General features: G+C 34.3%; 1 protein-coding gene across 6 annotated transcripts in view; it reads right to left on the bottom strand.

Moving 5' to 3' along the window:
• The window catches only part of CNOT4 (CCR4-NOT transcription complex, subunit 4), a 142444-nt gene that overhangs the window by 38254 nt on the left and 83875 nt on the right, over positions 1-20315 (bottom strand). For 3 of the 6 annotated variants that reach the window (XM_012000121.1, XM_012000123.1, XM_012000125.1), the window contains exons 4-7: positions 15560-15646; positions 14724-14825; positions 13877-14002; positions 10914-11047 (exon numbers count right to left, since the gene is read on the bottom strand). In XM_012000121.1, coding sequence (XP_011855511.1) covers positions 10914-11047; positions 13877-14002; positions 14724-14825; positions 15560-15646 — 449 coding nt within the window. The remainder of the gene's footprint in view (positions 1-10913; positions 11048-13876; positions 14003-14723; positions 14826-15559; positions 15647-20315) is intronic. The other 3 variants (XM_012000122.1, XM_012000124.1, XM_012000126.1) reach the window with 1 other exon arrangement.

The raw sequence follows: 20315 nt of genomic DNA, 5'->3' as shown, positions 1-20315 counted from the left end.
TTTTATTCCCTGAAAATATATACGGAGTCCCCTTTCAAATAGATAACTTACTGGTACCATATTTAATTGCTCTAAAAAAAAAAATCTAACAAGGGCTAGTACCCAATCTGAATCCCAGGTGCATCTTCTGCAGACAATGCCAGATGTTCTTGATCATAAGCAAACAGATTTGAAATTTATTTGAAGAGCATTTTTACTTACTATTCATAAAATAGCAATAAATCAATGAATATTAAGTAATGTGGGTAATGCAAACAGTTTAAAGATATAGCCCTGAGCCCACTAAGTTTAGAAGTATTGGGGGGAAAGAAGATAAGTGCACAAAGAAGGTAAGTACAAACAAACATCAGCCAGTTCTTGCTATCAAATGAATTGTTTAAACAAACAAACAAAAATGCCATAAATCTTTAGAAGAAAGCAAAGCTACTACAAGTAGGGCAACTAGGGAAAGTTTCCTAGGGGAGTTCAAATTTAAGTAGGTCCTTAAAAAGATTTACCCAGCAGGAGAAGAACGGGGGAAAGGGGAAAGAACAGCATTAAAGGCAGGAATACCTCCTGTGTCAAGGGTCAAAATGTCGGAGACAGTGTTGGGAGAGCTAAATATTTAGTCTAGCTGACAAATGGGATAGCTGGAATAATAATGGAAGGTAAGGACAGGAAGGTAAACACAGGTTAGGCTCCAGAGGCCACAGAAATGACCTAAATAAGCAGTGTTTTAGAAAGATTAATTCGGTGGCAGAACATAATAGCGATAATCCGAGATAAACTTGCACTATACTTACACTATGGTAATAAGGGCTTCAAGTTGAGAGAAAGAGGTAATAATAGAAACAAAAGGCTAAAAGAAAGATATTACAAAGGACAATTTCTAGTGTCTGGATCTTGGTTCATCTTCCCAGCCACCACCCAATTTAGTGCTTCCATAAGAGCACTAAATAATAATTTTCAATATAAATGAGGTCAGTCTTGCTAACGGCTAGGACAACATATAAAAATATTACATAAAAAATAAATCTTAAGGATGTTTCCGGATTACGACTAATTAGAATAACTTATATCACCTTGTCCACCATCCCAACTGCAATTTCCTAAGCACTGATTCATAATACTTTATGCTTTATCTGGGAAAGTTTTATGAAAGATGTTTTAAAATTTGTAGATTGTGTTATGTATCCGATAATAGCTGCTGAAAAATCAGGATTATGGCAAGAAGCCAGTAAAGGTATGTTCTACTTAGTTTTACTATATTCTTCTCAATTTATTTTAACAATAACAAATTAAGGGAATAATAAATGAAAAGCTTAAAGAATAAAGATAGAACTAGAAATTATTTTATTTTCTATGTGGGTTATAAAAAGTCAATTATAGTTACTCCTGGTATTATATTAATAATTGGAACTATCAGTGGAAAAGAATAAAAGAAAGATAGGAGAATCCCTGAAAATACATGGGTAACCCCAATAGAAAGAAAAACTATATTTACAAATTTCAAAAAATGTGAACTCCTTGTTTCTCTAATGGTTGGAGAGAAAATAGTTATCTCGAGACTACGACCAACAGGTCAGAGTCCTCACAACTCCACTGGCATCAGTTGTAGAACTTCCTTCCTCATTAAGCACTGAGTCTCCTTAAGCTGTGGTCATATTAATAAATTTCTTTTACTTTCAGCATCCACCTACCCATTATCATGCTAAGAGGGTAACTGCTAAGAAAATAAAAACTTTAATAAATACCAGATTTACTCATGAAGAGAGTATTCCATGAAATGGACTATTCCCTGGTCAAAAATTGCCAGGTCCCAATGTTATCAGATATAAGAATTTGGATGCACTAAGATAAACTGCACAGGGCTTTTTTAATTTAAAAACAAACAAAAAACCTACAGGTTTTCTTAAATCAACCTCTTTCTACTGCACTAAACAAAATTACTTGCATTTTGAAGCTAATGTTTTGTAGTACATTCCATTTTCAATGGGAGACTTTTTTTTAAAAAACCATTTGTACAGCACAAAGCAGTGGGGCAGAAGTTGCCTAGTGAGGGAAAAAGCTAGAAAAGTGTTTGAAAAATTGAAGACACCAATTCTATCCTCAAGGATAGAAGGAAAGAAAAGCAGATAATGTAAACTGAACTAAAACAAAGAATGAGAGAGGCAAAAACAGAGGTTGACAACCATCTCTGAAAAGGCTAGGAGTTGAGAAGACTGACTACACCTGTACTTCACTCATACAATGAAACTGTCATGATCTGAGAAAGAGAAATCAAGTCCATAAATACCATGCAGTTCATTGAAAAGTACAGGATTCAAGTGGGACTAAGAAGTACTAAAAGGTAATCCGGTCTCATAACACGATCAAGATATTCCCAGAAGCCAATGCTGTATGTATAAATCCCTGTACATAAAAATTCAAAAGCATGTATTTTCATACAAATGATATCACTAATTTTTTTTTTAAGTTTCAGTCCTAAATTGTTTTAAAAATCCATAGTAAGACTCCATCTTTTTTTTTTTTTTTTTTTTTGAGACAGAGTCTTGCTCTGTTGCCCAGGCTGGAGCGCAGTAGCACTATCTTGGCTCACTGCAACCTCCACATCCCAGATGCAAGTGATTCTTGTGCCTCAGCCTCCCAAGTAGCTGAGATTACAGGTGTATGCTGCCATGCCTGGCTAATTTTTGTATTTTTAGTAGAGGCGGGGTTTCGCCATGTTGACCAGGATGGTCTCAACCTCCTGGCCTCAAGTGATCTGCCAGGCTTGGCCTCCCAAAGTGCTGGGATTCAGGTGTGAGCCACAGCACCTGGCTGAGATTACATATTTCTCAGGAGCAAATATTTGTAAATTAACCCATAAGTGCAACAGAGCTTTTTAAAATATGTACATGCACAAAATATACACATATTTATTTATTTAAAGTAAAAAGTATATATCCAGACTCCATCATGGGAATTCTATTCAATTAGTCTAAATTGAGGCATCTGGTATTTGATGATCACTGCAACAAAGGAAGAGAAGAGGAACACAATGAAAAAGCATCAAGACTCCTCAAAGTCTCTCAAATTATTAGATTTCACAAGTAGAAGGAAATCATTACAATCAAATTTAAATACTTTGTTTTACAGATAAAGAAATCAAATTCAAAACTGTCTGCAAACAGGTAGTCACTGACACAGCTGGGTCTCAGTTTGGATTTGTAAATGTTCAGCCAAGTTTTGATTTCTTCTAACTTGCTCCAAAGGCAATGCTTCAATTTTACTTTCTTTTACTACTTCCTTAATGGTGATGATTGCTTTAAAACATTTGCAACATAAACCAATTACATAGTAGAAGAATCAAAGAAAAAACATTTTCAAGGAGCGGGGTGGACTAAAAAAAAGAAGGTTTAGTTCTTCTGCTCACCAAATTCAAAAGAAAAACAGTCAAAGTGACTTACTGATTTTTACTTGCATTTTAAACAAAAGATAAAATTTACTTACATTTTAAACATAAAATTTACATAAGAATAAAAGTCAATGTAACAGACATTTCCAAATTTCACTGTCATGTTACTGTATACACAAATACATATTCATTTTGCTTCTAAATTAAATACTACCACAGATAATCATTTCAAAGAATCTATCTTAATTTTACCGTTTACCAGAGTCCCTAAGTAATTCTGAGATATATTTAAACACTTGCTAAGACAAAGGATATATTTAAGTTATCAACAGGTAAAACTTGCCTTTACAGAATATACTTTGACACAGGCTTCAAATACACATTAACATTTACAGTATTACTTTGCTACTAAAACATGGCCACATCTAAGTGGTATAATTAGCTATTAACAGAATAAGAAGCTGGGTGCCGCACGACGTGCCTATAGTCCCAGTTACTCAGGAGGCTGAGGCAGGAGATCACTTGACCTCAGGAATTAGAAGCCAGCCTGGGCAACACAGCAAGATCCTGTCTCTTTAGAATAAATAAAAAAATAAAATAATAAAATAAAAGGGCACGAAAAATACACCTCATTAAACCTAGAATGATTGTAGTTGTGTAAATATGATTTTAATTAGAATTTTCTCATAATCCCATGATCTACTTAACACAAATGAAAATAAATGTTTTGGTAACTATTAAGTACAAAGAACTTGTTTTTAATAATAAGGTCAAAATATGGACATCTACTATCCTAAACACATCACAAAATGTGGTAACCTTTCAAAAACAGCAAGTCTCCACTTATTCATAAATCCTGTATTTCAGTAATACACTTAATCTTTTTAAAAGATTTATATTTAAGTTAAACCTAAACACACTTATTTGCTTTACTTTTATTCTAGTAAATAAGGGCGCATACACATACAACCCTATCTTTAACTGCCCTTTAACCCCACACTCATTCCACCCCACCCTCTGGAACAAATGCTTTAGACAAGTGGTTCTAACTTCTTTTTTGACCATATTCTAGTTAGGTGGGGCAAGATATCCCAGTTCACTTACTAGTTTTTCACTGTATATGCACATATGCACTAACTCTGTATATAGCCAAATACAACATAGTAAGAAAACTTTTTAAGAGAAATAAGGAAGATTCTGAGATATAAACTCAGAAAAATCTAGTAATCCACTGATTTTAATGTAAATATAAAATCTTAGCAAATTTTAATTCACCTACTTAATTTACTAGTCCATTTCTCATGGCACCTGACCATATTTTGAGAATCACTGCTTTATTCCACTCCTGAATTCACCTCTAATATATCTAGAGGTATCAGCAGACCAGTGCCCTCTACACCAATATTTAATTGATAACTATTTTTAGGTCAGTCCTCTCTCTCAAAAAAATGTGCACAGGTGCAAAATTTTACATAAAATTTCAGTGTTCACAAATATCCTGAGGCCTATTCATAATCTAACAATCTCTGCTTAAGACTTTTTTCTACAAATCTATGAACTATGCCTTTTCTAAATCTCAAGAGTTTTACCAAATAATGTCAGGGTATGAGAACAGAATTCATGCAGTGACCACTCCCGTTCTGCTGAATTAATAAGGTACTCTGACTATACCTTCAGTCTATCAGAGATTATACTTGATTTTCAGTAAGGATATAGCTGTAATTTTATTTTAAAAGATGTGTACTCCTTCTCAAATGTAATAAAAATTGATAAATTCCTACAGAAGCTTCACTTTCACCATTTCTCTAGCTAATCCATTACTGCCACCAATCTGTGGCTCAGAGAAAGTTTTGCTAAAAATAACATCAATTCCTTGGAATTTACAATCCATCCACTACATCTGTCTTCAGGTAATAAGCCTCAAGCACCAGAGATTTTCAAAATCAAACTACATAGTTACAGCATAGTTTCATTTAAGCGAATTTGATTTATGTTTTAAAAACTTTTTACTAAGAGTTGCTCTTAAAAATTTTACCTCTTCTAGACTGAAGAGTGGGAGAATGAGGGATGAGCTTGGACTTTAAAGTCACAGAGACTTTGATCAGAATCTTGTCTACTGCTTATTTGTGTGGGATACTGGTAAACTGTTTAAACTCTTTGAGACTTGGTTTTTTTACCTGTAGTAAGAAAACAATATATACCACACAGGCCTACTGAGGATATTAAATGAACACAGAAGACTCAAAACCTTTATTCCACCCTCGTTCCACCTAAGTCTAAAGCTGAACATCTCCATTTCCTCAATGATGGCTTGTTTCAGCCACAATAGCAAGTCACAACCATTTACACTGACTGATCTGCATACCCCACAATTCTTGTAACTAGGCCTGCTCACTGTCTTGGGCACAGCAGCCTACCTAGTTACTATTCCTTTCACAGCTGGTACTTAAATAGCATCTCAATCTAAATGAAGATATTTCAAAGCACCAAACTTAAAAATAATAAAATAGCCAGTCCTTAAGCATCATTACTGCAAGGCTTCATCACTTCCCCACTCTCATTACTTGTATTCATCATTTCAAAGCAACTTATTCATAGCACATACATAGTTCAAAACTCATTATGACTGATACACTCTCGAATTCATAATAATGAAGGGGAGCAGATGATAAATTCCTTTTTTAGAATTTTCTGCTCACTAGGTGAAACAGGAGCAAAATATATTATAGAAAAATTCACTTACTAACATATATGTGTATACGGGGACCATGTCAGGACCATGTCAGGGTTCACTGAGGATTAACAGCTATGGTACTCTTAAGATTTGTACTCTGGCTTAATTGAAAATAAGAGAAAATCACATTTTAAGCTTAGTGTCTCAATCTATAAGGTTCCAGGCTTTGCTTTCTTGCAATTCTTTCTGTAAAATTGCTACCCACTATCTAGGAATGCCAAGAAATGTGTAAATGAAACCCTTCTTTGAGTTTTTTTCCTAGAAAGTTTAAGTTTTAACTTACCTTGAAGAAGAAGAAACCTATCTCTTGGGTAGGACCTTGCAAGGAAAGAGTTACACTGCTCATCACTCTAATTTGGCAAGTCTTTCCTGTGAGAAGAAATCTTATCTAAAAATTCATCCCTACTACCTACTGCCTCTGTATGCCTACCCTGGGTAATGGCAGTGTGGAAGTGGAGACCAAAGCACACGTTTCGCTATGACTGACAGTCAGGCAAAGGCTTACTCTCTGTAACTTGGGCCATTAATTGTCACTTAATAAATTTGGGTAACTGCATTAAAACAGAAAACACTCCCCACCTCGCCCCGCAAAAAAAAAAAAAAACAGTTTCTATATCATGTACTTATGCAAAGCATGTACATCTATGTCAAAATTTGCTCTGGCCAGGCACAGTGGCTCATACCTGTAATCCCAGCACTTTGGGAGGCAAGGCGAGCGAATCGCTTGAGCCCAGGAGTTTGAGACCAGCCTGGGCAACATGGTGAAATGCCATCTCTACAAAAAAGAGAAAAATTAACTGAGTGTGGTGGTGTGTACCTGTAGTCCCAGCTATTCAGAAGGCTGAGATGGGATACTCGTTTGAGCCTGGGAGGTCAAGGCTGCAGTGAGCTATGATCGCATCACTGTGCTCCAGCCTAGGTGACAGCAAGACTCTCAAAGAATTTTTTTTATTCTGATCCCAGCTGAGGTTCTACAGCACTGGCTTTGGGCAAAATTAGTAAATGAGTTTACTTGTTTTATATTTCCTCTTTTCCTCCTGTTTCCCCCTTTACAACTTGTGGCTTCTAGACATTCTCCTGCTACCAACACAGTTATGAATGTGCTCTACAGACTACCTGACTATAATAAAAGTCAAAGCCAATAAAATATTAGCAGATCTATTAATAACTGATCACGAAAATAAGTAAATAATATAGTTTGAATGTATGTCCCCACCAAATCTCGTGTTGAATTATAATCCCCAATGTTGGAGGTGGGGCCTGGTGGGAGGCATTTCAATCGTGGGGGTGGACCTCTCATGAATGGCTTGGGCCATCCCCTTGGTGATGAGTAAGCTCTTGCTCTGAGTTCACAGGAGATCTGGTCATTTAAAAGTGTGTGGTACCTTCCCCCACAACCCCCTCCCTCTTGCTTTTGCTGTATATGATATGCCTGCCTCCTGCTTTGCCCGGAAGCCAAGTGATGTCAGCACCATGCTTGTACAGCCTGTAGAACTGTGAGCCAATTGAATCTCTCTTCTTTATAAATTATCCAGTCTCAAGTATTTCTTTATAGGAATGCAAGAACAGACTAAACACAGTAAAAGCTAACTACTTGTTATAAATGCCAAAGATACTTTTGGTAAATTGCAATATTCATTTCTAATCTAAAGGAAAAAAGTCTCAATCAATTAGGAATAACAAGGTATTTCATAGTGTGATTAAAAATACCCATCTCAAGTAAATGATCAAAATCATCCTTAAAGAGTAAATAAAACACTAGAGACATCCCCATAAAAGTAAAGTATGAGGCAAGAACACCTGCTAGTGCTACCAGTCTAACACTGTTTTTGCATTGTTTAGCCTAAGGATTTTTCAAACAGAAAGAGGTGGTAGGAGACCCAATACAGTAAAACAGGAAAAAGAAAATCTTTCCTGAAAGGCACAAGAGAGATATGCTATGCTAATGGTTGGGAGAAGTCAATGTTTTGTTTTTGTTTTTTTGTAGAGACAGGGGTCTTGCTTTGTTGTCCAGGCTGCTCTCGAACTCCTGGCCTGAAGTGATCCTCCTGTCAAAGCCTCACAAAGTTCTGGGATTACAAGCATGTGCCACCAGGCCCAGCCCAGTGTCATAGCATATAAATTCTTCCAAAACTGATTTATAAATTCAACGTATTTTGTAACACAAATAATTGATCAACTGATTGGGGAAGTTCATATCTCTATAACTCATATAAAACTTTTAAACACACAAATAAAACATGGGAAACATATAAACTCACTGTGCATAAAAAGTCCACTCTGTTAATCAAATACAAGTTAAAATGAGACAGCTTTTTATGTTTATCAAATTGGCAAGTATGCAGAAGGAAAAAAAAATACCCAATTCAAGGAAATAGGTACTCTCATACTCTGACTCAGCAGTTCTATTTGCAGGAACAATCAAAGCTATAACCATTTATATGTTACAACCATATAACATTTATATGTAAAGATGTTCATGACAGTGTTATAAATAATAACAAAGTCAACATAACATACAACAGCAGAAGACTGGCTTAATAAATTTAAAATATGAACATATAGTGAAATACTATGTAGCCATAAAAAATTATGTTTTAGTGACATGGGGAAATTATTCATAATAATATGTATTAAGTTTTCAAATGTAACAAACCAAGGTACTCTGTGTATAATGGTATACATGCATTCACAAGAAGAAAAAAGACTAAGAAAATACACAATGCAAGGAATTAGTGTATAAGAAAATACATTAACACTTTACAAATTTATATTTTACAATAATTTGTATTTATTCATGCATTCATCTTTCAACCTACTTATTGGGGTTCAGGATTGCAGGTGGCCAGAGCCCATCCTAGCAAATCAGAGGGCAAAGCAGGAACCAACCTTGGCAGGGTCCCCTCACACACATAAACACTCACACTCACTCACAATGGGATAATTTGGACATGTCAATTCACTTAACGTGCACAGCTTTGGGATGTGGGAGGAAACCAGAGTGCCTAAAGAAAATCCACGCAGACATGGGGAGAACAGGCAAAGTCCACAGAGGCAGTGGCCCCAGCTGGGAATCGATTTTTTTCTCATCAACATTGTAACAAAACAACACTGAATGAAATGGCATTATTGGAGGGCATGCTATACACAAATCACTTTCAGTGAAAAGTTCTGGGTATTAAGATCATATGTAATATTTATTTTATTCTGTATGCTTTCATAAATTTTTCATATTTCCTTCAATAAAAACATATTAGTTTTATATTCAGAAGACAACAAATGTTATTTCAAAGAGATCATCTAAATTTTAAATTTTTGCTCTGAAATCACCAGGGGCTATAAAACGCAGAATATGACTTAAATTAGAATGACAACATTTTCAATGCAAACAATGATGTGCATAAACGTTAAAAGTATCTGAAATAAACCACTGTTTACTACAATAACTTCATTCTTATACTAAGCACTACAGAGATGGCAACCAGTAAGGTAAATAATAGCATATGGTTTGTCATAAAATAACCATACAGGGTTAGAAAAGGGTGGGTACAAAAGATTAAAGGAAAAGATCAAAGCTTGTCAAACCAGAAAGATCTGTTTTGACTTAGCTTTTATTCTTAGCTTTGATATAAACAAATTTTACATAGTTTGCTATACAGTAACTTTATATTTTGCTTTGTGGTCTATTTTATATTTATTTATATTTACATACACATGTGCATATATGTTTATGTGTATAATTTGGTTTTTAATAATTTAAATAATCTTTACTATCAAAATGAATAAACACAGACTTCAAAATTTAAAGACAAGAATGTGTTTTTGAAGAAATGGACTCAGACAATAAACCATTTAGTTATTATTAGCTATATTTGAAAATAGTTCTTACATTATTTTAGCACCCAATAGACACTGGGCTATAATATTTAACACCTAGACATTAAAACAACATTCAAACAAATTTAACTTTGGAATTTTAAAAAAAGATCATCAACATAAATTAATTACAATATTTACTTTTAAAATTCATTTGATAAAAGTTAAACTTATCAAATAAAAAATAACAAAAATCCTAACACATCAAATTTAACGAAAGTTCAGAATAGAATAAAATCCCCAAATTATTATACTTATTAATATGATTTTCTGACAGGCCATAACAAAATATAATCCAAGATATGAAGATCACCATATCAGAATGAGACTCTCTAACTGAAGATTATAAATTTATTTAAGCATTGACACAATCTAGTTTACCCAAAACCACGATGAGGTAGAAGATAGGAGATGACTGGTCTAAGATGAGTAAGATTCTTAATGTGGGATACTCCCTTCATTTACGGGATTTAAATAACTTTAGTGATTCCTGGAACTAGATATTCTTGAATATTTGTGTCCCCAACACACAAGGCTTCCTTCAGATAACACCCACTTTCCCTTTTATAGTATTCTCCCCCTAATTATATCTAGAGAGACCTCAATTAGGTAATCAGAGCCTTTTAATACCTAAAATCTCTTAATTTTCTCTTTAACAAGGAAAGTATTCCCTGGGCTCAGAGTAGTCTGCAAACCACTGCAAAAGGTGAACCCATCAAAAAGCTAGTCTGAAGTGTTACCAGGGAAGAGTAGGCAGCAAACATTCAAACCCAGAAACTGTGACTCAACATTTCCCATACAGCTAAACAATTCTGCATAAACGATAGACCTTGTCAACAAGGCTTTTGCCTGAAAAAGATCTAAAATGAAAAGAGAAGATCAACTGATAAGAAGGTAAGATGTCTGACTATGAGTATCAATACTTACGTATCGTACCTCTGCAGTGGTGTCACTTTGTTCTTATTTTTATCAACTGAACCCGTAGATAGCTGAAGAAAATTGGGATTTAATTTATATAATTCTTGAAGTAGCTTCTGTTCATATTCTTGGTGTTTACCCGCCTAATGAAAGAATAAATTAAAACTGCAGTGGGATTCACAAAATGGCTGGTATAAAATACTGAATAATCTTCTGAATTATTAAATATATTCTAAATAAAACAAATAAGATTTTTTAAAAATAAAACATTAAATAAATAAAATTTAAATAAATTTTTAAATAAAACAAGTAAGAGAAACCTGTGAGGATATCTCAAAACTTCTAGATCAATGAAAGTCATTCCAACAAAATTACATGATATATATCTGATAAATTAAGGCATTTCATCAACCCATTTATTATACAGAAAAGCATATTAAGGGGAGAACATTTTTGCTAGCTCAGAAAGTGTAAGGTCCACTTTAAACCTACTTCCAAGTCTTTAATGTAAGAATTAAGTCTTGTAACAGGTCATTACTGAGTTTTCCGAAAAATCAGCCAAAATTCATGAATCTCCTTTCTAATTTGGAGATTAGCACTTGAAGTAACACATAGATGAACAGTTTTACTATATTCTTCATTATCTTGACACTAAGTAAAACTTCCATGAATTAGTTTTTACTTTCTCTTTTCTTCTACGGTTATCAAACGTAAAATAAAAATTAATGTATTTTAAACTCTAGACCAAGGGTCAGCAATTCACAACCAGTTGCCTGTTTTTGTAAATAAAGTTTTACTGGAACACAGTCATGCCTATTCATTTACATATCGTATTTGGCTGTCGTTCTGCTACTGAGGCAGAGTATAGTAGTGCAACAGAGGCAGAGTAAAGTAGTTGTGACAGGAGACTACATACACAGCTCAAAAACTCTAAAATATTTACTAACTAGCCTTTACAGAAAAAGTTTGCCAATCTCTGCTCTATACCCAAGAGAATGCTATGCTTACTCTAGCTGGGTAGGTGTACATCAAAAGGCAAAGTCACAAATATTATGGGAAAAATTAGGCAAAGATTGCCTGTGGAAGCTAATTAGACACAAAAATAAATGATAATGAAATTACTTTGAGTATCGTTTTACTATTTGCATGTATATCTAGACTGGAAGAATATTTTTACTTACCTTCAGGGATGTTAACTTTTTAAAAATTATGGTCTAAATAGATGTTATACAACAAAACCAAAACGGAACAAATCAAAACAATAACAAGTGAGGGCAATTGCATTTAATTGGGCGTAATTATGTCATATATACTGCACAATGCATCGTTCCCTGTTCTGAGAGGCAACTTGCTTGTTTCAATTGGACCTATAAATATTTCCTATGACACTAAATTTTGAGTTATGCAGTAACAAGGAAAGATTTTCTGATTTTTGCCATAAAATTTATTCAAATTTCTTTCCTACATCAAGAAAGTGTTTTAACAACAACAACAAAAAATCCCCTTTTAAAGTAATTTTAAACTCAGCTACAGAAGAGCAAGATAAATTCAGGACAACATTATGAAATAAGTTTTAAATTATTTTTAAAAATACATTAGATTTGAAATTTACATTTTTAAAACACGAAAAGTCTTGAAAATTATTTCTGGAATCAATACTTCAGGAGATACGGCTTTCACTAATATCTGTGGAAAGCCATAAAGAGCTCAACTTGATATTAAAATGACTCTACAGGGGCAGTTCATAAAGACAGGTTAAATCCCATTACAAACAAGTTCCAAAGGACTGCCCATACATTTTATTTTATTGTTTAATATTACTTTAAATGAGATCAACTGGGTGGGACTTGAAAATTCTGATAGAAATTGACAGGAAATGTGAATAAAGTATACCCTTTACTAATTAAAATTTAGTTTGAAATGGTTCTACCTTAGATTTCATTCAAGAAGGTTTCATCCAAAAAACAAAAAAAGCATTTTTTAAGAAATCAGTTAAGCCATCTGTCCTTATTAAATATCAGATAGATCTTATTTGAACATTGTTTTTGAATCATAAAGACCATACTGTCAAGAAAACTCTGATGTATTTATTATAATGGGATTTAATCTGTACTAGCTCCAAGTCAAAAAAGGTAATACTCCATTTAACAATCTTTTCTTAAAGGAGCCCCTACCAGACTTTCTCTAGTTTGACCTGGAGAATGAAAGGTAGCAATGAATGCCCCCCACCTTCTAAATGAGAAGTATTCCTGAAAAGTCCACAGCAACAATCTGAAGTCCTCATCTACAATAGGGAAGTGCAGCATTGTGCTTTGGTATAATCCTCATTTAATATGTCGTATGGTCAACATTTTTACTTGTTAAGGCATGTTTATACTACAAATTGAAAGGAGACAGGAGAAGAGGAAATGTAAAAAAGAACATAGGATATTAAGCCTTCAATTCACCCTTTACAGGATACTGATTTAGTGGACACTTTCATGGGGAGAATAATTTTGTAAAAATAATATTAGTTTATCAGCACTGTTTGACAGTATTATTTTCTAGCAAGCTCTGTAAAGAGTATAGATTGGTTTAACGAATAATTACAATATCCCACTTAGCTTTCATTTTGTTGACATTCCTCTTAAAATAGCATTTCCCAAAGTGTTTTCCTGGTCAACTAAGTTCTGGTTGTAAATTCCCTTCGTGGATATGTATTAGCATATTAAGGACTCTGAGCAGTCTTAAAGCAACCTGTTCATCTTCATTAATCTAGCATTTCAAACTTAGTTGACCAAAGACACATTTTTATTGTAACAATATCCTGCAGAACTCACCTTCCATTAAACACTTTGTTTGGAAAATGCTACTTTAAAGTAATACCAGTTTTTACAAAATCAAATCCATAGTTTTTGCTTTTGCAATTTTAACTAATAAAAAAAAAAGTACTCCCTTTTCTGCAAAGTCGATAATTCACATGACTTTACTACCTGCATTTCCTCTTTTGTGAAGCTGGCCGCCTCATCCCCCAATTCATGAAGATACATGCAGTCAGGTTTTGGACACTGCATATTCTTTAAGAAGTAACTGCAGTATTTTGTTGTACCTAGAGATGCCTGCAAGAGGAAGAGGGGTAAAGGAAAAGAAGACTCAATGTGAACTGACAACACAATAAGAATCTCCATGTTTAGTGTTTTCAGGTCACCTAAAATGAGGCACAAACATGACAAAACAAAAAATATGACTGCAAATACTAGAGAACTAAACTATTATTAGCAGGATTTATTATAGATGAGGCTCATTTGGAAGAACTAAAGGAAACATCTGTCTATGGTTTCCAAAACTTGAACACCCAAATCTTCCCCAAATATCAAGAGAGGAGATAGACCAAAAAAATCTGTTCCACATTATGAGTGGTTAGACACATAAGAAGGCAAATTCCTTTTTCTAATTATGCCATCCTTCTCTTCCATTAACCATAAAGCTTTGCTTAGTGGGACTCCTCACTCAAACCTGAATCAATGTCCATATATTTAAGGACTACCTATTTCTGAAGAAAATAATGGTTCTATTATCACAAAATAAAATATATGTAAAAATGCAATATTTTAAAAGATTATCCCCTAATAATGAATGTGTTTATTCCTATCTGGTAAAAGAGGACCCTACAGAAATCAGCAGTAAACAAATTAGCTATAATAGATGGTATGGAACCCTAAGAGAAACTCTTCAAATTAAAGTCAAATTTAATATATAAATGCTCAGTTCTCCTCTACTTACTATATTTTATCTCATCTCCCTTAAAAAAAAAAAAAAGGATCAAGAGGATTATATTACCTTAAGTGTTCTGCCATCTACTACCACATTGTTGACACACTGTATGGCTCTGAGAGCATCTTCTGACCGGATATAGGTTACATAAGCACTGGCACTTGGACCCTAAAGTGAAAAAATTCCATTCCACTGTTATTAGTTTCAAATTAAACGATACTAAAAAAATTGTACTGCAACCTAGGGAATTCTAAAGCCCTTGACTGCTACTATTACTAATGACAATAATTAGTAGTAGTAGTGGCAGTTTTGATTAAACACTAAACTAGCTCATTTGAAAGTAATAATACTCAATGAATTTTATCTGATTTTAAGAATACTGTAATATATGTGAATAAAATATTACTTTGGCTTGGCATTTATTTTTTTAAAAAGTCATTTGACAGGCTCGTCAAGGTTATTAAAAAATTAAAATTTAGATTAAAAAATAAGATTCAAAGACTACGTCAAATTATGTTCTCTCAAAAATAAATGCAATCTAGAAAACCATTCTGATAACACCAGCATAACAAAGATACTATTTTCAACATCTGAAAATATTACAGATTAGAAATCACTATCTAATCCTCATCTAATTATTACATTGCCTGATAGCAGACTCACCTCCCCCTCCCCTTTACTCCATCACTAAATGTTTGTTTTACTATTTCCCTCTTAATTGTTAAGTCCTAGAAGGGTCAAATAAGCACCAAAAAATCCCCCACCCCACCAACAGAGGTCACTACACTGCTTAAGTCCTTGTCCCTCAAGCTTTCTAATCAGAGAGCAAAGTTTCCTTTGGAACAGCCCAGGTCAAGCACAGACCTTAGGGAGGAAAGGCAAACATCCCTAAAATTAGTTACCTGTGAGCCTGCATATGATGTGCTATTATTGATGACAACTTTATGTATTTTACCAAACTTCCCAAAATATTCTGGTCGTTTTAAAACCTATAAAAGAAGAAGAAATAAGGTATAAACTGTCCCCATTTTCAACAATTTTATCCTTATAATGGAGACATTCATCATCCCTCTTCAGCAAAAGGAAAATAATAATTTTTAAAGTTTTCTAATAAATGTCACTACCTCCTAATTGCAGTTTGTATAGCTAACCTACAGGAAATCAAGAGTCTAAAAGCTATTCTTTTCTTGACCCACTGAACAGAAACTGAGACTCACTAATTGGTATTATCTACTACGTTCTACTAACAGCTCCAGTATCTATGGGATCTTACCTGTACAGTATTCTTAAACGCAAAACAGATCAAAGATCTTAAGTACACTGCCATTAAGAGATGATCTTATACGAAAGCAATTCTTCAAAAACAATGACCAGAATTATGTATTAAAGGTAAAGACAGAATTGAAAGAACAGACATAGAGACAGTCTTTACTCATAAATCTATTGTATATAACATTGTTTATAAATTACACATTTCAAATAACAAGAGTGCCCACTCAACCCTGTATGCTTTATGATTTATCATTGTGCATACAGTTTCCTGTGTCAATCAATTTTACCAATCTCATCCGTCTCATGAGGTTTTTTCCCTACTTTTCCTGGTACTTAACATTTGGGAAACAGATTTATATGTTTCTTTCTTTATTACCTGGTTACTTCTTGGTGGTTATTTCCCCTACGTACCTCATCTCCTTTACTTTGTGAACACTACATGCATTCTTTCAGCTTCTCTTACAAACTTAACCTTGGCTAATCTGACCAGTATGTAACTTGATAAAAAGACATCTCCCATAATTTGCAACTACCTCAAAATTTTGTTTTCCTAGAATGTACCTTTAAACCTACTGTTCCTACAATCTCTCCAAATAGCAAGCTCTCTCCAAATGAAAGCTTTCTGCATGTACCTATTCAAGTGTGTGTAAAGTATTTCTTTCCATTCATATTTGATAATATTCTTACAGACTTATAATTTAGCTATTCTGTTCTGCATTTGATAGAATCAAAGCTTCATGAATAAATCTATGGCTGGTGTATCATTAATTCTTAGTCTTCTACCTAATTAATAGAAAGTAATTAATCTTACCATATTTTATTTTAGGTGCTTGGAAGTATAAGGTAACTGTTACGTTTCCTGTAGCCAATTCTAACAGATTAGAAGGTGAGGTAATTACACTAAGTTTCAATCTTTTTTCCACCCAAAACCCCTGAGGGATATGATAGTAATAGTGGCTAACACAATGACCCTTAGGTTATTGGTAGCAAAGTCTCAGGGTTGATAAAGAGAGAAGAGCAGATTTTGAAAAAGCTTTCTGGCTAGTGGAGTTTGGAACTGTATTCAATCTTCCAGCTGGATGAATACCAACTCAGCAACCAGCCTCATAGCTAAGACAGCTACTCCAAAGGGTTCAGTGAGGCTGGTCACAGGTTGTACTGCATCAGCATCATAGGTTTATGGCAGTAGTTCTCAATGAGGGAAGCACTCAAGGGGCAGTCTGGAAATTTGTGAAAGCTTTTATTGGGAGAGACGGTTAAAGTGACTGGGAGAGACTGCTGCTGTTCAGTGGATGGGGATCAGAGATGTCTTACAAGGCTCAGGCTAGCCCCGTACAACAAAGAATTATCTGGCACAATTTCTGAATGTACTACAAGTCATACCTGAAGCTGTTTATTGAGCCAGAAACAAATTCCATATTATACATAATTACAAAGTATTTTCCCAGTTTTGCCATACACTGAGTTTACAGGAAAGCAAATAATATGTAATTAGGGGATGACTACACATGTTTTGTTTAAAATTTTACTAAGAGTTATCTGAGAAAAATCACATTATTGATGTTTCATGGCACCTGAGTTGCCCAATACATACACCAGTAACAATCTGCATTTGTAGCTGTCACAGTCCATGATTTTACAAATAGGTGCAAGTATCTTACTTCTTTATTACACAGGATAAAATAGTAGTTTAGAGCCTCAATATGTAAATAAATCCTCCGATGATCTAGTTAAAATGCAGATTCAGATCCAGTAGATCTGAAGCAAGGCTGAAGAGTTTGCTTAATAAGCTCTGCAGTGATATTAATGTTACTGGCCCAGAGGCCACACCTTGAATAGCAAGGTTCTAGAGAAGAAGTGTCCAAGCATTTAAATGTACAAATAGTCTTTTTATAACTACTTTCTTTTTATTCCTCATTTACATATACTTTTTCAAATTATGTGTGTAGACAAATTGTATTATCAAGAAGTCATTTCATGAAAGTCAAGGGGTGTTACATTAGTTTTTAAAAAGTGGACACTGAGTCTGACAAGGTTGAAGGCCACTGGTTTATGGAAATGGTTTCTGGCCAACGTTTGGGTGTAACACCTTTATAACAACATCAGATTGGTATGTAATTATGATGACATGTTCACACTGCAGCCAGAATGGTACTGTCAAAGCACAAATCTAATCACATCACTCTGTTCTTAAGAACATTCAAAAGCTTTCCCCTGCCTTGAGGATAAAGTGCAAACTCCTTAGCATGGTTAGAAAGCCCTTCATGATCCATTACCACTTACCTTGGCAACCTTATCTCTGACCACTGCAATCTAATCTTCCAGCCAAACAAATCACTTGCAGATTGAGGTCTTTCTCATCCAGAAGCATCTGTATGGTTGCTGTGCCAGAAGCACTTTACCCCAAAGACAGGAGAGGGGTACATACCTCCCTCCCAAGGTGGAATGCTATCCCTTGTGCCTTCACAGCACACAATACTTCTCATCCTGTTACTTTTGTAAAAAGGAAGGTACTTCTTATTTATCTACTACTACTTGTTTATCAGTGAATGCTCAGTGTCTTAAATAATGCCTGGCATATTGCAGGTACTCAATAAATACTTACTGAAAAAGTGAACTGTCTTAGCATTAAACAAAAAGAATTACACGGATTTGTAACAATAGTGGGCCTCAAAGTATTAGCAAATGGCAAGTGGTTGACAAGAAATAGGCTGCCCAGGCAAGGGAAAAACAATGAATTTAAACTTTCCCTATTAACTTGAACACTCTAGATTCTGCCTAAACAACTAGTAAAATAGTATTCTAGTGAACAAATAAAGGGTATGGAGAGTAGACAGAGCACCCTGTACACAGACACATTATTTATATACTCAATGTCACGATGTATTTCACAGTGGACCAGTTTTCCTACTAATATAGTAAATAAATGGCCATGTGACAGAATTATAAATGTCGAAGGGCATGCCTAGTAACCAAAATGTCTTGTTATATATTCCTTGGGAAAACAGTCAAGTATTCACATACACTACAGAGAAAAACAAAAACTTGGTAATCAGATGGATGAATGAGTGAATAGATGAATGGATGGATGAAAAACACAGTAATCATCAACACAGAATACCCTGGAATAGGAACTGTAAGACCATGGGCAAGTCACTCAACTTCCTTTTGCCTCAGTTTCTTATTTGTAAAATGAAATGTTGTGTCTTTACAGCCATACAGTTCATCAAACAAGCTGCTCTCCTGGGTTATCACATATACCCAGGACACTCTTATTTATGTGCTACCTAGATAACACCCATTAATTCTTCAAGCTGACCCTAATTGTCCTTTCCTCAGAGAAGCTTTTTGTCAATCTCCACACTAGCTAACTGTTCTAATATATGTTCCCAAAAAGCTGTGTACTTTCCTTTTATAAACACTCAGCACACATGTAAGCACTTAAATTCTGTCTTCCCTACCAGTCTGTAAGCTTGTGTCTGGCTTGCTAACTACTTTTCCCACCACCCCCGACATCAAAATATCTAGCAAATGGTAGGCATTCAAGAATTAATTTGCAGAATAAATCAATTACGTCCTCACAAACCTAAAATTTTAGGACTTAGAAGGTGATCATCATTACCTCTGATCTAATCGTTGGCTCTAATTACCTTGTCTTCTAAGATCTTTTTTTTGTCTATCAACCAACAAATGAATACATTTGACAATCAGTATTGGTATGAAGATTTTTGGTATGCAAAAATTATTTTCAAAATAAGCTTTAATTGTTCCTAAACTCTCCTATTCTGTCAATCAGAATTAGGTCAAATATCAAACTATTCACAAAGATAAATAAATTACAAGGATCCTTCTTTGACTTGAAAGTGACGCTAACAATTTGAACCTTCTTTTGAGTTTTCTAGTGAAGTTAACTTCACTAGAAGATTTCCAAATACTAAAAAGGTTATAAAGACAAATTAAGAGAATTGTAAAAGATATTATTTAGAAGTGGTATTATTTAAAAAAAACAAAACACTTGTCTCTGATCTTTCTGGACTTTCAAGAGAAATAAAGGAAAGTGCCCATTTATTTCATTTAAGAAAATCCAATGTCCTCTCACCAAGAAAGAATTATTTCAAACATATAAAACCAGTAGAGTATATTTTTAAGCATAGACTCATGATAAAGTACTCTCTTTCAGTAGTCACCACTTAGATTCATTTCCTTCAGTATAATAGTTCAGATTAATCTTACTAGAGTTACTTGAAATGGAAATAAGAAATCTCTGTAAGTAAATAAAAAACACAGTGGCTCACACCTGTACTCCTAGCACTTTGGGAGGCCAAGGCAGGTGGATCACTTGAGGTCAGGAGTTTAAGACCAGCCTGGTCAACATGGTGAAACCCC

The sequence above is a fragment of the Mandrillus leucophaeus genome, unplaced genomic scaffold, assembly GCF_000951045.1.
Source record: "Mandrillus leucophaeus isolate KB7577 unplaced genomic scaffold, Mleu.le_1.0 Scaffold619, whole genome shotgun sequence".
NCBI classification, from domain to species: domain Eukaryota; kingdom Metazoa; phylum Chordata; class Mammalia; order Primates; family Cercopithecidae; genus Mandrillus; species Mandrillus leucophaeus.
Note: the sequence above shows the minus strand (reverse complement) of the source record. Positions and strands in the feature narration are given on the sequence as shown.